General features: G+C 33.9%; 1 protein-coding gene across 4 annotated transcripts in view; it reads right to left on the reverse strand.

Annotated features, from left to right (window-relative positions):
* Positions 1-2: 2 nt before the first annotated feature.
* Positions 3-18832, reverse strand: part of LOC110807742 (exportin-4 protein) — a 34448-nt gene continuing 15618 nt past the window's right edge. For 3 of the 4 annotated variants that reach the window (XM_022032959.2, XM_088206503.1, XM_088206504.1), the window contains 20 exons: positions 18265-18361; positions 18080-18142; positions 17866-17975; positions 16050-16154; positions 10999-11072; positions 10195-10270; positions 7264-7491; positions 5952-6023; positions 4081-4152; positions 3927-3991; positions 3735-3837; positions 3504-3635; positions 2987-3130; positions 2786-2893; positions 2595-2645; positions 2451-2528; positions 2261-2374; positions 1750-1946; positions 1489-1558; positions 3-831 (listed from right to left, as the gene is read on the reverse strand). In XM_022032959.2, coding sequence (XP_021888651.1) covers positions 643-831; positions 1489-1558; positions 1750-1946; positions 2261-2374; positions 2451-2528; positions 2595-2645; positions 2786-2893; positions 2987-3130; positions 3504-3635; positions 3735-3837; positions 3927-3991; positions 4081-4152; positions 5952-6023; positions 7264-7491; positions 10195-10270; positions 10999-11072; positions 16050-16154; positions 17866-17975; positions 18080-18142; positions 18265-18361 — 2148 coding nt within the window. In that variant the 3' untranslated portion in view covers positions 3-642. Of the gene's footprint in view, positions 832-1488; positions 1559-1749; positions 1947-2260; positions 2375-2450; positions 2529-2594; positions 2646-2785; positions 2894-2986; positions 3131-3503; positions 3636-3734; positions 3838-3926; positions 3992-4080; positions 4153-5951; positions 6024-7263; positions 7492-10194; positions 10271-10998; positions 11073-16049; positions 16155-17865; positions 17976-18079; positions 18143-18264; positions 18362-18832 lie in introns of those variants that run through there. The other variant, XM_022032960.2, reaches the window with a different exon arrangement.

Consider the following 18832-nt stretch of genomic DNA (forward strand, 5'->3'; position numbering starts at 1 on the left):
TGTGCCTTTGAATTACCCTAAGACTTCTTTGAATTTTCTGTTATTTGCCATAATACAGGATCGCAATTTAATGGGAAAAAAAAATGTCATTCTATCTTTCCCGCTAATACATAATATATTTCCGATACGAAGTCATTTAAAGTTCACAGCAAAGACAAACTTTTGTGCACAAATGCCAAGAATAAACATCATATCGCCTAGCAGCTTATCCCTTCAAAACAAGTAGTTAATACTTTGATTAGTCTCGACCTAAGATGTCCGGACTGCGAAGGAGCTTCAGCCAAGATTACAGAAAGATGGCATTCAACTCCTGGATGCACGAACTGATTCATGTTGATCCATGACTGAGACAGATAAACAGAGTTTTCTATTCCAAATGCCTGCTCAGGTTAAATCCAGTCTTGGCCTTCCATGCGTTGTCCTGTTCTTCCAATGAAGAATTTGGAATCAAAATAGATTGTCTCACCACTGTTTTATATCTGTCAGTACAAGAGCATTCACAAGCAACTGGCGATAATGACAATCAAAATGTTTCTTAACTATGAAGCTTCTTTTCCTTCTTTGCAGCTGCAGCTTCATTCTTCTCAATCACGTATGTTAGATTTAAAAAACTATTCTACAAAAATTTACAGTTGGCATGCATCATTTTGTCCGCAAAAATCCCCGCACGTCAATCAGAAAGCTGTTTAGATTCTTCCTGAATCTCTGATAGTTTGCTCGATCTAGCACAAAAGATATTTGATTTGAACTTGTGAGTGACTGTAATGCATTTGCCAGCCTTGACCTGAATGTTGGATTTGCCTGTTTATCAACCAATTCATTGCCTAATTTCTGCAAGAAAAGAGAAAATGAAGAAAAACCATAACCACCCGCCTGTTTAAAAGACATTCAAATAAGATAATAGAGGAGACAAAAAGCTTTAGTTCATTGTTAAAAACCCATCCTTCTAGTATGAGATCATGAGTCCAAGCCTCTAACTCACTCCTCTCCCTCTTAAGGAAAAGATGAGAGAGAGAGAGAGAGACAATATTCTGACTAAATTTGCTGATTCGGTGATCGAGCTATTTATAGAAAGGAGCAATAATATCTGCGTAATAGCACTACATGCTAAACATCGAGATGCTGATTAGTAAGTTACAATATAACATTTAAGAAAAGGAAAACTATGATAAGCACAGATACATGTCAAAAGTGTAGATTTTCTTTGGCGATAAAGAAAATCTAGATTTTCTAAGCAATAAGAATAATATTTGCTTGAGCATAGCTTCTAAAATAAATTTGACATGACTATTCTAGCTCTCCAACTGATACTTCCAACCTAAAAAAATAATTAATATGCTTCTTAGGTGGAAAGTTATTGGAACATCTGAAAAACTTATTTTCCGGAAAATTCATCACCAGAATAAGTACAAAAAATACTGAAAATCAAGTTTTAACATGGAAGAAGCAAAAACTTATAGTTATGTGGAAAGAAACTAGCAAAGTCACCTTGTACAGGCTTTGCTCACAAAGAATTAATGGAAGGAGAGCATCTGCTGCAGTGCCAACTAGGTCAGGACTGACATAACAAGCACATAGATATTAGTAAGTTGGGAATGAAAGCAAAAAGGATATTATATGGATCCGTTTGTATGCCCATGTATGTGAAGCCACACAAGAGCCTACACAAACTTTCAAAATAAAACTCATGAAGAACCTTCTCTATGACTGATTGTAGTCCTGGTTTATCTAAATAAGCAGACCATTTACCTATAATCCTCAAAAAGAAGTAACTGCAGCAATGAACGAAGAAACCGACTCATAATTCCTTCCTGCAAATTTCCGTTTGGATCTGTGAGACCTGCAGCATGTGATCCCAGTCCCATTTTGCCACCACTGGTCTCCTTGTAGTGATAAGAAGCCAGCGCTTTAAGAGCTCTCAAGCACATCGTAATTACTTCTGTGTCCTAAAAAGCAGAAGGAAAATAAATAAAAAACTTAATTGTAAAAATTTATAGTACTAGTTATAGTGGAGGAACTCTGGATAATAACCATCTAATAATAAGAAAAGCGACCCACTCTGCCCATAATACATATGTAACAATATGAACATTTTTTTTCTATCTAGTGCCAGTGTGCTATTTAATTAAGCACAGAGCCTTGGTATGATAAAAAGCACAAACATGCTCTTCAATGAACAATACTGCATGCTCAGGAGCAGCAAAAATTGATGCATATCTGTTATCTGATATGGATTTCATAGTTGATGTAACAGAGTTACCTGATGGTGAAGACCAAAATCAAGAGTTCCAAGCACATGAGCAAAGGCATCCCTATTTAATTGGGCAACTGTTTCAGGATAAACCTCCAACATATGTGATAGTAGAGCAAAGTACTGCAAAAATAGTAACAGTTGACAAAAACTCCAAAATGAACCCAATTTAATTCCCGAGGGCAGATGGAAATCTTACATCATGACAAAGCTTAGGATATTTCAGCAGATCCAAGGATATCAAGGGTGTAACTATGTGAAGTCCAAAGTAGACAACCTGTAAAATTCTAACAAATTAGATACCGTAAATGGGATTTTTGCATGAGAAATCAATATAAATTACCTGAGATATGTTTGTACTCTCTTCCTCAACAGTATCTGATGAGAAGTCCACCTACAATATAGATGATGAGTGTCATTAGGAGCCCAATATTAATAGGCATATGCTACTCTCTTTCTGTCTGTTTGCAACAGACATGCTGGTGCACGAGTGTGGCTGTGCATGCACCAATGAATATATAAAACAAGCTCTACCAGATCTTTTGAACAAAGATTTGAAAGAAGCTGAAGAAGAGCACGTAAATCCTTGTACTTCTCAGTTTTTGCCTCACTAAGCAAGCTGCTTGAAAGACTAATTGATATCTGGGGAAATGAGTGAGAATACTCATTAGTTACAGTTCTTTAGACCAGCATGAATTTCCTTATGCAAGGACAAAACATTGGGCCAAAAGTTACCTTGCCAATGTTATGAGATGAGTAAAGTTGCAGCAGACGCATGCAGAAATCAATCACCACAGCTGTTTCTTGAGCTTCTAGGTAGGAAATTTGCCCATCCACCCAGTCAACGACAAATTTAAGTAGCAGGTAAACAACTGCAGACTAAGCATTAATTGAAGAATATTACATCCAAAGGAACCACAGATTCTTTAAAAAAAGTAACTTGATAACAGATAGAAAACCAAATGCATCATGTGGATGAACGCCTACAACTAAGTTGAAGCAGTCAGGAATCAGAGATTATTAGTGGACTAGAATTTTAAACATAGTTACTTCTCATTAGCTTAAGCAGGGTAATTAGTCACTAAGGTGATTACTTAACAGATATCTACTTCACTCCCCGCGCTCCCTTTCCCATATATATATATGGGACAATATTTTTCTGGAATAAATATATGTGACATACTAATTAAGTTGATAAAGGAAAACCATTTTTTGGAAGCCTATGTAAAAGAGAATAAGTGGACACAGATACCTCATGTTTGTAAACTTCAAGGAGAATCAAAACAGGGTTCATGACAGTGATCCCTATGTCATAAAGGGCTTGCTGCGTCCGAGGTTCTGTAGCACCGACAGCTCCACGAAGTCTTTCCAACAAACAAGTGACCTATAGTATGTCAATTTCATAGGGACAGTTATTCCTATTGAGAACATTATACATTTATGGATAATTTCACTTCAAGAACTTCACATCTTTTGTCCTCACCAACAATATGACATCTGGTTGTTGAGCAGCACTCTTAAGGTTATTCTTTTTAGACAATTCCACAAGATATGTTGTCATAGGGCCCAATAGACTCCGCACATATCTATGAAGAGCAGAAAGAGGAAATCAGACATTAGCTGTGCAAAAATCTAAAAGCAACATAATACCCAAAAATTTAGAAAGTAATCTCACTGATTTGATGCTCCTGAATCTCTCATCCCATAAGCTGAAAGAACAAGGGTCTGAGCCAGCGAACGCTGAAACATTGTTAAGGAGAATTATTATAACACATGGGAATTGCAAATATATCTGAAACGATGAGATGCAAAGCTTTTGAGAGTTGTACCTGACTGGTGGAATTCAACAAGAACAGAGCCTTTTCATTTGCAAAAGCATTTGCTAGCTCACGCCATGAATCCTGAACAGATGAACGTAAACTAATTCATGGCATTTCATGTGAAGCTAGAATAAATAATACTGCCAGTGTTTACAGGTCATGTAATTTGAAACAATGAAACTGAGGTAAGAGAATGCTTGGCCAAAGAAATGTATCAATGCCACTAGGGTTTAGACAAAGAAAATTTCCCTTATATTATAGTGCAATAAAAGTTTCCCATGGATTAATCAGATACCAGAATGTATGTTGGAAAACACAAAAGTACTGACAAGAGCAGAGAAGTGAAGTGATATTGATGGCAAATCTTACGCTTAGATGCTTTAAAAAGAACATCTAGAGACCCAGGGTAATGCAGATGTTTACCTTAACGAACACAGAGGTCTTACTGTTGATTCCATGAATTTGTATCATATGTCTTTCTTTGACTAAAACTCCTCTCAATGCAGAGGAGGTTTAGTTACTTAGGTTTCCCAAATAGATTGGAATTGTATTTTTCTCAAGTCTAGTATTGGTTGAAAAAGTACGGGTAGGATTAACATTTCGTAGCATAAGTTTATTTGTTCTTAAAATTCTTTTTAAGTAGTGATAATTACATTAAGATTAAGTTAGAGTCTATAAGTACTCGTGCAAGTTCTTTCGAGGTTGAGAGAACTTACAGCAGTTTCATTTTATAACAGCGATACAGTCACATTTGATGCAATCAAAACTTCATCTTCAAGTACAGTCCTAGTTATTTTTCTTATCCAGGACCAATCAACCCTAGATCTCAAAATTTTAGTTATGATATCTAAGAAACTCTAAGTTTGATATGTAGGTTTAAACCATATTCCTTAAATGGATAGATTACCATAACAGTCCTGGGTAAGTTATGATGGAAATCCAGTTTAGTTCCTAAAGTTTCTAAGTAGATTAAGAATTATATTTCTTTTTCAATCTGATGTGGCAATAGTAATAGGATTCAGATTTTAGCAGTATTAGGATTTTACTTATCATTCAAATTCCTTAAGTTGCTTAAGAGAGTTTCAGCTAATTTATAAGTAGGATAGAATTAAATAGAGTCTAAAACCTTTTTCTTAATATAAAATAGTCCACAAATACCCTTCTCATTTCTTCAGAGAGAATAATTGATTGATAGAACTTACAGTAGCTATGGCTTATGATTGTGATACAACTGTAACTGTGTGGTAATTAACCTCACCTTAGATATAATTCTTGAGGGATCCTAAGCACGACGCCTAACTTCTTCTCCAACCAAGCATCAAATGCTAAATTCCACAACTTTAGGTGTGAGATTAAGAAACTCCAAGCGTGAGTATCTAAATTTAAGCCCCAATCCCCAAGTAAGCAGATACCCCTTCTCTCTGAGTGTGAATGACACAACAATGCATAATTAAGTTTTCTATTTTTCTCAAATTTCCGTTCGGAATGGAACCAACGTTTTTGGTCATCCCACTTTTGGACCAAAGAGCAGACAGGATTATGTTTGGCCCAGTTCAGTCCAAGTCCAATTGGTCTAGTTTGAACCAAAACCCAAGCATCCTTACCTAGCAGTACAACCATGATGGTAAAAAATTCAACCTTGGTCCACAGAGTCAAATCAAAGGAATGATGCAATATAATAGAGCGAGCAAAACCCCATTTAACTGAAACTCTGTGGTGATTGGCCCATCTACATAATATTAGTACAAGGCAAAACATAAGGTAAAGAAATTAACATGGGCAGCCACCAAGTGTAATAGTTACATCCAAAGGACCAACAAAAATGCTGCAGGCTCCGAAATGCAGAATGCATTTCTGCATGCAAAAGACTCAGAACTCACCAATGAAACAAGGTGAAAACAAATATTTTTCCGCCGAACCAGTGCGTGCAGAAGTTGATAACAAGTTAGTGCCTGTCAAGGAAAAAGAAGAAAGGATAACATCTTTAATATTCTTTTGCAAACAGGATATTTTAAAATTAGAGGTTACAAAATGATTTCAAAACCATAAAGCGAAACAGTTGAGAAAGCTTTCAATAGCTTATACAACTCAGGGATAATAATAGGTGCCAAATTGTGTTTCGAAAAAGAAAAGAGAACAAAGTCACCAGTAGATTATCTTTTGGACAGAAAAACATCTGTCTAAGACAAATTGTACAAACTAGGAAATAAACATGCAACTCATTTAATAAGAAAAGATAAACCATCATGAGCATCCATTTCAATTTGTCATGCTGATTGAGATAATTCCATTAAATACTAAGAGTTGTAACCATTTTTTCTGAAAGTTTAAATTGATATAAACAATTTATTCTATTATTTACAATCTAACATATCCTTCATAACAAATGCACTAAGCTAAAAGCATGGACCAAATATAAACTGATAATACATTGTGCTAAAACTTAATTAAAAGAAATGGGGTAGCAACAAGAATTCAGACACTATAGTTATAACTTTAGTAACATGCGAACTAATAGAGTCATTTTTTAACCAAATTTTCTAAAAGTTAATGCTTTAAAGGGAAGAGTCACTAGTAATTACTTTACATTGTATCAAATAATAGTTTTTCTATCCTTGGCTATCTTTTCGTTATATAGAAACAAACGAATTTGTGATAGTTTGGCATAACTAAAGATCATTAGTTCAAAATTCTGTCTAGTTTGTCAAGGGTCATCCTCTGATTGATGGAAAAGATCTTGTGATCTAATAGATACTTTGTCAAATGATTTTCTGAAGGGCATATATTACATGGATGGCTGTGTGTCTTCTTAATATTCCTTGTTTGTTTTAAAAGAAAAACAAATGAGGTGATTGAAACGACAGTTGATAAATCTGGCATTCTGTTGTGATTCTTATATTTGTAACTTCAAAAATCACATATATGAGGTATTTACAGCCTCAAAATGATAATGAACAGCTTAAAATTCAAAAAAATAATCCCAAAAGTTATTTACCAAACCGCATAATCAAAGCAGACAGCAAGTTTAGATTCACATAAAACTATCTGACCAACTAAACTTTTTTTTTCACATTTCAGCTCCTACTAGGCATAGACATTCAAGGCTGTAAACAACAAGGAGAATGGTACAGGGAGCTAATGATTCCCAAATGACAAACATAAATTTGTTTGTAGAATAACATCAGCTCATACCTGCAAATCCTTCTCACCAGGATATGAGATGAGTGATGTCAAGGAGATACGAACAACAATGTCAAGCACAGGTTTTCCCTGATTGTGTTCACTAAAAAAATCAAGTAAAGCCTTTCCGGAGTGTAGTGACCGGTGCTGATCAGAACCTGGATTGCAGTTATTCTCTCTAAGTTCTTCATGAGGCATTAGATATGTATGAGACCATCTTGCAAGGAACCATATCACAGCCTGCAGGCAGCATTGTCTAAATTAAGTAGCCCAAGATAACAGGACATGAAAACAATTAGGAAACTTCAAGGTTCAAAAGAATTTAAAGAAATTACTCTCTAATTTTGGCCATTTCTTTAACATGTAAACTAAAACTCTTATCTTTTTTTGTACTTTTTAAGCCAAAAAGCTTTTTATGTTGCTTTATTCTGCATTATTTGTTTTTCTTTTAGAGAAATAGAAATAAGATTGAAAGGTGTGAAGAGAGCACAGCCAATAAAAAATATACAGAGAAAATGATGAAAAATGTTTACAATGCTGACATCATCCACCAAAGTGAGATCTCTATACAAGAAACTAGGAGTTCTAAACCAGCGATCCTTGACGGATACAGAAAGGATAGCAGTTGTTTTTCATTATTTTTACAATAATGCGATTTATATGTTGATGCAAAACAGTAGAAGAGGCCTTAGAAAGGTTGAAGAAAGAAAAAAACAAAATCCAATATACAATCACATGAACTGGCAACAACCACAATCATAATATTGGTAGACACTCAAATAGTGGGAGAATATTAGTTGCTTTATTCATAAATAGTCAATAAAATAATGATTAAGTATCACGTATCTATAAAGTGTTTACATATACTAATAAGACTACATGTAAATGAGTGATACACGTTCTGTCAGACTGATCCTTTTGACCACCTTTTGGGCAATTTGGAAAAGGAGAAACAAAAGAGTCTTTGAAAGGAAAAATGATCTTTTAGTAGATTTAAAAATACGTGGTTCCAGACCTTTAGTTTGTTGTTAAGAGGCCAATTGCTATTTTACAGCAAGGATTTAAGGGACCTTATAGATATTATGCTAGATATATAAGTACTTTTGTATACGGGTTACACCTTCTTGGTACTTCATTTCATTATATAATATAATATATGTTTTATTCTCAAAAAAAAAAAAAAGGAAGATATGAATAAGCTAAATATCATTGATAATATATAAAGACTGAAATACGCCCATTCTAGAATAGTATCATGTTGACATATTTACTTATTGTTTAAGCTTTCTTGAGAAACTAGACTGAAATTATTATCTCTTTTTGCTACTGCATCCTGGAAAAGTAAGGTTGCCTCTAAGATTAAAGGTGTTTGCATATACAACTTCTCTTAACATGCTTAATATTCATGAATTACAGCAAAGGAGTTGACCAAATTGAGTAGTTTCTCCTGGAATTTGCTTTATCTGCGACATAATGGGGAGACAAATAGTTACATATTTGTGCAGTGCGATTTAGCTTGGAGTTTGTGGACAAGGCCATTCTACTTGGATTCATTTGATTGCTCCCCAACCAGTGGAGTGTTTTATTCACTGTCATGTCAAGGGTAATGAAGCAAGGAAGGAGTCGAAATCCCTTTCAAGAGGGGCTATCTCTATAGGTTTGTGGACCATCTAGTTGGAGAGAGACCGGAGAATCTTTGAGGATCATATTCTTCCCCTAATGAGCTGTGGCAATCAAATGATATTTTTAACATCTCTATGGGCCAAGACGCATGGTTAATTTCTGGATCTGACTCTCTTAATTTACATAGAAACCGGGGGATAATCGTTTTTCACTCCACTAGGAGTATATCTAATTTTATTTATGAGCCTAGTGTAGCATGTCAGACTTTCTTTTGGAAAGTTCGAGGAGGATGCTTCATTTTCCATAATTGTATCTTTTAGAAGTATTTTCCACAATTTTTACTTATTTCTGTCTCTTTGAATAAAACTTCTTTTTCTATCAAAAATGAAACTAGACTAAAATTGATAAACATGTTTGTTATGAAACGACTAAATTATTATTTTTAAAAAATAATATATCTAATCGTGATTATACCAAAACTTCAAGGATTTCTATGTAATTTATCCAATATAATATTATGCTTTCAGCCTCTGAAGGAACAATAAACATTTTATACCATTATGATAAGGGAAATAGAACAACATCCTACAAGAAACTGATCTTCAGTTCTCTTCATTGGAATAAAATAATTGACATGTACAGCCAACTGACTACATATTTAATGCAACTGCCTGCTTAAACACATGCAAGCAGGCAATACTGACTTGGAAATAATTGTCAGATTTGATTGAGTGTAAATTTTCTTTTTCCATGGACCCCTTGGTGTCTTGTTTATAACGTATGATATTTTCCTCTAAAAAAAGGAAATGATTGACTAAGTAATTATTTAAAATGCGAAGACCGGTTATAAGTAAAAAATCACATCTATATATTTCATAACTAAAATAATGACAACACTCTTGTTATAGTCAATAATGTAAACAAGAAAAGCACAAATGAGGGGTCCAAGAACAAGAAGTATAAAAGAGGCAGCAAGTGCATTAAACTCTTTGCTATTTCTGGTTAGGGTTAGGTTTCTATTATCTGGAACTTACTATTTTTATTTTTAAATAAATAAGCTAACAAAGAAAGCCTAAAACCTTGGTAATGGTTAATTAGGCTAGGAGTAGGAAATAAGGGACACTAGCGAGCTATTTATACAGCACCCCCTACCATGATTCCTTAATTAAGTGTGCTAATTCAGCAATAAAACATCAGTGAAGAACTTATAGTACCTAATAACAGAGATCAAAGGGTTCTCAGTAACAAGGCCTAACAGCACAAAAATCCATAGCAAGGACAGGTTTAAAGTTATATCTCAGAAAGTAAATCAGTTAATACCTCCATAAGTCGAGGGCTGAACATTGATGCTCTCATTTCTGCATCAAAACTCTGCTCGGCAAATTTTATAATCAAGCTGCATCACATAAACAACAGCACCAAAAGTTATGGAGTTATGAACAACACCAAGTCGACACTTTTCTTAAAAAACGCATATTTAGGAAAACTTATCCATCAGAATTCCCCCCTATCCACCATTTTATAGATAGTTACTATCAGGACCTACCAAACCCAGCCCATTTTTTAATCACTTCAATGCCAAAACATAATTGATTGATTAACTCATAAAATAAGCAAACAGATTCATCTACTTGAGTAAAGCCTATTTTACAAATAATCTCCTGCAAACTTGGTAAATTATCCTTATATAAAATATTTGACTAGTAAACAATTATATGTTTGCTTTCTATTTTGTATATGGGCAATACTCCCTTGGTACTATTGTCCATAATAATATTTCTCTTTTATTTAAAAAAAAACAATTGTATGCTTGCTTTGTGGATTGCAATGGTTTACTGTCGCCATATTCAATGTACAACATGTCAAAATCATGCTTAAACAGAAAATCCTCAAGGATGCAGATAATTTAGCTGAAACAGGACACTGGTTCTTTATCAGTGTGTTTGATGTTTGTAATACACAACATATAAAAAATTAAAACAAAAAGAATATTTTCTTAAGCATTTGAACATTGGAATACCACCATCAAGTGAAACCCTGCCAGGTGATAGTTTACTATGCTATCCACTAAGATAGGAAAAAGATAACCTAGAATTTTTTATAAAGAGGAAGAAAGCAATTTACCCGGAAAGCACAATGACAGGGTGCTTATCTGGTTCTAGAGTGTCCACAAAATGAGTTTGTATGGCATTTGGAACCTGATTATCGCACAGTTAAAGTCATTGTTGAAGTTTAAAATTAAAGGAAGAACTATTCTGACTGCAGTGAACTTAGAACATCTAAATACACTAGTAATCATTATATTACATAACAATTGACAAGAGGGATACAGCTCATATATGAAAGCTAATCACAGGCAAGAAACAGGATCTACAAGATCCACAAGCTCTTCACCAGTGAGACATGGTCTGAAATCCACGAATATAGCCGACAGTGTATCAAGGTAAAAAGCTCTATTCTCTTTCCAGGTGGACGAAAAGAAGAGGGCTATGAACCTGTTGGATCTTCCACTACCATTATCTGTCTGCAAAAGCAGCTCTGCTCATGCTCTAAGTTACTCTCCTGCTTCCTAACCATCTAAGTGAAGAAGGAAAAAAGAGAAAAGAGGGTACTGACTCACTTATTTATTTATTTCAGAAAAAGATAATATTTTGCAATAGGCATTGAGGAGATGCCACCCATGTACAATTTCTACAAAATCACAAAAGAGACTTGGACAAAGCATAAATGAGCTCCTTTCACATCCAGGATTATGTCCTGGACCATTCAGGTCCTCCCCTTAGAGAAGAGTATGAGTTTTAAACAACATATACAAGGTCTGAACCAATGGTCTTTTCTTCTTAGAGAAAAAAGGAAATACTATAAACAAAGGCGCCAAGGATGTGCCAACCGTGTATAAATGAAACAAAATTACAAGGTAGGGTGTTATGAACCATTTGTAGGGCATAAAATATGGAAGGTAAGACAACGACTAAATAAGAGGGTGAAGTTCAATTAAATATGGAGTCCTAATTAATACTAGATTTACAAATAGTTGGAATTCTAATTAATATTATATTCTTAAATAATATGTAATTTCCTATTAATATTGGATTTTTAAATAATATAGGATTTCTAATATTTTACTAGAGTATTTTTAATTAGATTTAGATTCTTAATTAAATTAAAATTCTTAAATAAGAATCGTAACCTATATATAAAAGATATGCTTGTTATTAATAAAAATAAATCAGAATATTATTTTAAATTACGATATTGGAACTCTTTTTAACGAAGTCTAAGGTAACAGCTCAATTTGATGAGTTGTAATCTATTTTCACAAAATAAGTCACTCAAGGAATTGCAGTAAAGAGAAGAAGCAGATTCTGGAATAAAAAATTCTAGAAAACCGCGCAGTGACAAGATCCTGATATCAAAAACATAACAAATTGCTATCAGAATCTAACACAATGAGTGATTCTGCAACAAAAGAAAATCTGTGATTGATGCTCTAAGAAGCCCTGACCGCAAACGAGGCACGGACCGCAAAGATTGAAAGGCAATTGAGCAACCAATTGCAGTAGTTATCCTCAATTCAAAGAGATATTGGCCGACTTTAATCGCGACAGACAAATAGAATTAGAAGGGACTACAAGAAGCAACCACTCTCGGGAACAGCCACCTCAAGCGCTTCACACTGGAAGTCAAAAATTATTAAATAAGAATCGTAACCTATATATAAAAGATATGCTTGTTATTAATAAAAATAAATCAGAATATTATTTTAAATTACGATATTGGAATTCTCTTTAACGAGGTCTAAGGTAACAACTCAATTTGATGAGTTGTAATTTATTTTCACAAAATAAGTCACTCAAGGAATTGCAGTAAAGAGAAGAAGCAGATTCTGGAATCAAAAATTCTAGAAAACCGCACAGTGACAAGATCCTGATATCAGAAACATAACAAATTGCTATCAGAATCTAACACAATGAGTGATTCTGCAACAAAAGAAAATCTGCGATTGATGCTCTAAGAAGCCCTGACCGCAAATGAGGCACGGACCGCAAAGATTGAAAGGCAATTGAGCAACCAATTGCAGTAGTTATCCTCAATTCAAAGAGATATTGGCCGACTTTAATCGCGACAGACAAATAGAATTAGAAGGGACTACAAGAAGCAACCACTCTCAGGAACAGCCACCTCAAGCGCTTCACACTGGAAGTCATTCGCGGAATGTAAAACAACCTCTAGGTAACAGAGTTGTTCCTCACTACACCTATTTAGACTTTCCAACGTTCGATGGCTCAGAAGATCCCCTAATATCGTTGTATCGGTGTGAGAAATTTTTTATCAACCAACATACGCTGAAATGGGATAAAGTAGGATTGACTAACTTCCATATGCTTGGAGATGCACAATTGTGGAACTACCAATTAAAATCTGAACAACCTACACTCAACTGAACTGCATTCAAAAACTATTGTTATCTAAGATTTGGGCAGCCAATCGGAAGTAACCCATTGGGTGAATTGGTAAACTTGAAACAGACGGAATCAGTTGAGAACAACCAGAGACAATTCCAAGAAAAACTGGCAAAAACAAACAAGTTCATTCGAGTTGATCAACATATAAGTATGTTCACAACAGGATTGGTTGATTGTCTCTTCTTAGAGGTCGAGATGCAATCGTCCACCACTTTTGCGCACACAACGAGTATGACCAAATCTTTTGAAAGGAAACAGTAGTTATGGATTATAACCAAACACAACTATAATAACACTTCTTAATCTGTGACCAAGTTTAACAATTCAGTTCAGAAAATACCAGTTCTACATGGGAGCAACATTACAACACAATTTGATAATGCTTTCTCTCCAGTTATAAAGAAACCAACAAAGGCAGAGAGATAACAAAAAGGAGGCTAAAAAGGCTGTATCATAATTGCAATGAACCGTTTGTTTCAAGTCACCAATGTAAAAAGCTATTCTGGCTCGAGATTGAATCCGATACTAGACAATGAGAAAAGACCAACGAGTCAGATATATCTACATTTCAAGCTTGATGACCAGGAGGGAAGTAATATTATGCATACATTTGTATGACATAAATATGGAAGGTAAAACAATGACTAAATAGGATGATGAAATTTAATTAAATATGAAATTCTAATTAGTATTATATTTTTAAATAGTTAGAATTCTAATTAGTATTAGATTCCTAAATAATATGTAATTTTTCATTAATATTGAATTATTAAATAGTATACGATTTTCAATATTTTAGTGGAGTATTTCTAATTATATTTAAATTCCTAATTAAATTAAGATATTTAAATAAGAATTGTAACCTATATATAAAAGGGTATGTCTGTTATTAATAAAACAAATCAAAATATTATTTTAAACTACGAGATTGAAACTCTTTCTAATGAGATTTAAGGTAGCAGCTCCTTTACATTAGTTGTAATCTATTTTCATAAAATACGTCGCTCGAAGAATCACAATAAAGAAGAGAAGCAGATTTTGAAACCGAAAATTCTAGAGAACCGCCCAATGACAAGATTCTGGTCTCGAGAACACAACATAAAGTTAGTAAGAGCATCAATTAGGTTCCTTAAATCTTCTCTGCTAAGGAGTGGGAGACCTTTAAACAAAAAATACAAAGTCCAGAACCAAAGATCTCTCATAATAAAAAGTTAAATATAAAACCATCAAAAAAATTTCACATTCTCTTCAAGTTCTCCAAAAAATAGCAGGAATGAGGCTGATAATAGTCTTCGTACACTCTCGAACCTGAATCCCCTCCCAATGGTTTCTAATACCAGCAAAATTAGGAAGATTGCAAATATCTTCACCAAGGCATCACCTAGGAAGATTTTTTATGAACATAATTCCAAGCTAGGTTTGCCCGATATCTACAAGCCAGCTTAAGGGGAGGGCAGAAATCCGATACCTAATCTTGGAGGGTATCTTTGGGTAACCTCCTAATTAAAGAGAAGTATAATTCACTTCCATGACTGGAAGATTATCTCCTTAGAGGACTGATTCTATTTTATAGAGTTTCTTTTTCCGACTCTTTTTAATCTTCTATATATGCCTAACTGTTATACACTGTTAAATATGAACAAAATTTTACAGAGATTTAATTCCAGAAACTTCAACATCTAGACATGATTATATTATTGAAATTTGTAATGAATAACATCATATTTGATATTTACTTATAAATTTTTAAGTTAAATAACAATTTCCTCTTTAATATAACATTATTATTATCATTGTACTTGTCTGTGTAGTTACATATAATTTTTATTTATAATAAGTATAAAAATTAGCAATAAGTCCAAAATGGTAGACCAAAATTTACAAATAGTGGTATGTACTGCTCCAAAATCAAAACCAAGATCCTCGCTGGTGGGCATCTACTATTTCGCAAAATACTCGAGTTGGAGAAGTTTTGTTTTGTTTAAGTTTTTTATTTTCTTTGGTTTTCTTTGTAATCAGCTGAGAGCTTATACAAACTTTAGCGAGAGGAGGAATATTAGAGGACAGGAAGAATAGGGTCTTTCTACAGTATATTGGAGAAAATAGGGTAATTTCCTGTAAAGTCCATGCCTATATAGTTAGAGTTTATTCTTAGTTTTTACATTCTTATTCACAAGTAATAACATGTACTCTTCCTTCAACAATCAACATTACACGTGAAATATCATAAAGATAGGTTTATTCCTCTAGCAGCAACAAAAGAAATAAAGGCATTCTTTAAATTAAATCTAAGTTGGGTTCGACATCCACAGACTAGCAACCCATGCATGGAACATGCAGGAAGGCTCTGCAAGTTGCCAAGAAACTTCATTCTTCTATCTGTCCAAGTAAACACTAATTATCTCAAGAAAACAAGAGTTCGACTATTGCCAAATCTTGGAGTCAACCAACAAAATGTCAATGAGTATTATCAACTTATACCAAAGGGATTGAATTTTTCAAAGAGGGCAAAGATTTTGGGATAAAGGATAGTATTTCACATGTTAAAATGAAGAGTAAACTAACTGTGAAGGACAAATTATTGTGAATCAAACTACTATTTTGATGTAAACAATGGCACATAAGTTTATAATAATTAAGAGAAAGAAAATAAGCAAAAAGTGTGAATTTTGCATTTCTATGCCAACAATCTGAAAGGTAACCAGTTACCAAGGGCGTTTCTCCCTCCCCTTCATCAGCAAGGACATGGCCAGCTATTAACAACAACGAATAAAGTTCCTCCAGAGTTTCAGTTGGATCAATAATGCCTCTACCCTATAAAAGCAGAAATTGATTCAGATAATAGTCCTGAGTAACTCATGCAGATATACCATGTAAAGTTATGTTACAGAGTGCAAAATTATCGTCTAATTTTCCTCATTCATAATATGTTGATGTTCCAAGTTCATATTTTGTTTCTTCCAAGACTCATATATCAGCAAAACAGTCTTGTTGTTACTTCAAATTCTACACCAAGAACCAGATATAGTTCAAATTAGTCAAAAAAGAGACTGACTCCTCTCTCCCTCCCTTCTTCCTCTCACACCTTTTCTAGACAAGAAGAATTTCCTATAATCAGCAGGTTGCCAATCACATAAGATGTTGAAGAGGGAAAAGAAAGACTCTAACAAGTTAAGATGAGGATAGATACAAAAGAATAATAATAGATGGAGAAATTTTCCTCTAAAAATGGAGACAATAAAAAATGTTGGTTTCATTAAATTAGTCACGGTAAGTAACATTTATTAAAAATTAAGAAAAAAAAAAGTGCTGAAGATAAGTAATAAACCTAGTTTATTCGAGTTGTTCATTACTCAATTAACTAGATTCTAAATCATGGTTCAGTTATCCATGTCGGTTAGGATTTCCAAAAATTTGGTCTCACTAACCATTTAGTGATTTTAAGAAATCAGTTAACCAAATAGTGACTTGATATCTTATTATCTTAATGATATACCTTCTTGGTCAATACTCATAATATTATTCCCAAATTAATGTATTACTCCAATATTTAACAATTTAGTGTTGTTGTGTAATGTTTATGTGCAGGTGAAATACAATATTTTGGAATAGTTAATTATGGCTTTAATATTACCTTATTTGTCACTTTTATTAATTTTGTTGTATTTTAATGTCTTTTAAGAAGTATAAATAGCAAACCAAGGGGAGTACCACCCAGGTACACAAGAAGCTTCACAGATTGTGACAAAAAAACCAAAAAACTTTATGAGGTTCCCTAAAGTCCTCATCAAAGATAAGAGACTGACTATTAAACAAAAAACTCATGATCTGGAACCAGTAATCTCTAATGCTAGCAAAAAGGGGCAAAATGGCATCAAAAACTCTCTCCTAACTTTCTTTCCAGATAACCAAATAATAGCCCACAGAATAAGGGAAACAAATTGAGTATTGTACTTCAACATTTTAAGAATGAGTTTAGTATATTATATATATATATATTGAGCAAATGAACTAGTGATTAAGAAATTATATGAACAAATGTGATAACTTCCATCAAAAAGATTGATCATCAAACCATCCAACAACAGGGGAGATATATCCTTAACCCAGAAAACGAGATGAGAAGATTCCATACAATTTCCTTTTATTGTTGTGAGCCATTTGAAAACTAAATTTACAAATCAATTCCTACAGTCTCCAAATCCACAAATAAGTGAGGATATAACTAATCATCTAGGGTCGTTTCCAATCACCCAGTTTCTCTGGGACAGGGAGGTCTTTTGGATTTGCTTTGAAGTAAGGCTTATGGTTTCTTACTTTGCAAAAGAATTGAACAGATATCTTCTATTGAAGTTTGGCTTTTTCGGTTTCCATTTTCATTGTTGTAGGAATCTTTTCCTCCAATTATATTATCTATTTCCAATGATATTTCTTCATTTATTCTAAACAATTATTACCAGACATTATAACTAGCACCAACTAATCAAATCTTACATAGAAATCTTGAAAACATAGTCAAGAGCACCTGATGGAGTCTCGCAAAGCGCTCAGAAAAAAGTCTTGTCAGCAAAGGAATCGTGTACTCAACTGCTGCTCTTGCAATGAGGGCATAGGAAGCTAGCCTCTCATCCATAGCTGCAATGAGATATTCTTATGATACAAGACAAGGAATTTTCTGATGTACTGTCCAAATAATATGTAAACAAATTTGGAAGGACTTCTGGTAGCTTTTCCAATACCAGAAACAGAAGCCTGTAAGTATTCAGTGTCATAATCTTCATTTGTTGCTGATGCAGAAGCCACTGTATCATAAAGACGATATCATTATATGCAAGAATGAAGCTAATGGAAGCCACTATATCATAAAGACGATAACATAATATGCAAGAATGAAGCTACAGATCATGGGAATTATTAAATTTACCTTTTAGCTCAGACTCAATGATCAAAGAAAAAAGATTGGCAGCAGCATTTATTCCCTCTGGTGGAAGCAAAGAATTCCCACTGGAACTATCCATAGCCTGAGCAACAAACTTTTAGTTAGATGGCATCCATTGACAAAGCATAGGAAGAAATGTAATTTCCATTATGAAAACAGCAGTAACATAAAAGTAAATGCTTGAGCTTGAGAAGCTTCTGGTGCCAATATTGTTCTGTCAAAAATCTAGCATTTCAGCTGGAGATTGCCGCTCTGGGAATCAGCTAGTAATTTCTATGCTCATTGTATATTGATTCTTTCACGATGATAGGAGAGCAGTCTTCAGATTCTTTCTTATTATTAGCATTAGTATTTAATATTCTTCTTACTGAGATTTTTAGGAAGAGTATGAGGCTAGGGGGTCCGAAGTTGGTATTCTCGGTGGAAATGAAACTATTTATAATATGGACGAAAATTTGACATGCAGGGGAGTCCAGGGACAGTAAAAATTCAAGAGAAGTGAAATAAGCACAGTTTTGTCCTTCAACTTGGTCTGTGAGAGGTCGAATGGCTG

Source organism: Carica papaya, chromosome 6 (assembly GCF_054855325.1).
Source record: "Carica papaya isolate Zhongbai chromosome 6, ASM5485532v1, whole genome shotgun sequence".
Taxonomy (NCBI): domain Eukaryota; kingdom Viridiplantae; phylum Streptophyta; class Magnoliopsida; order Brassicales; family Caricaceae; genus Carica; species Carica papaya.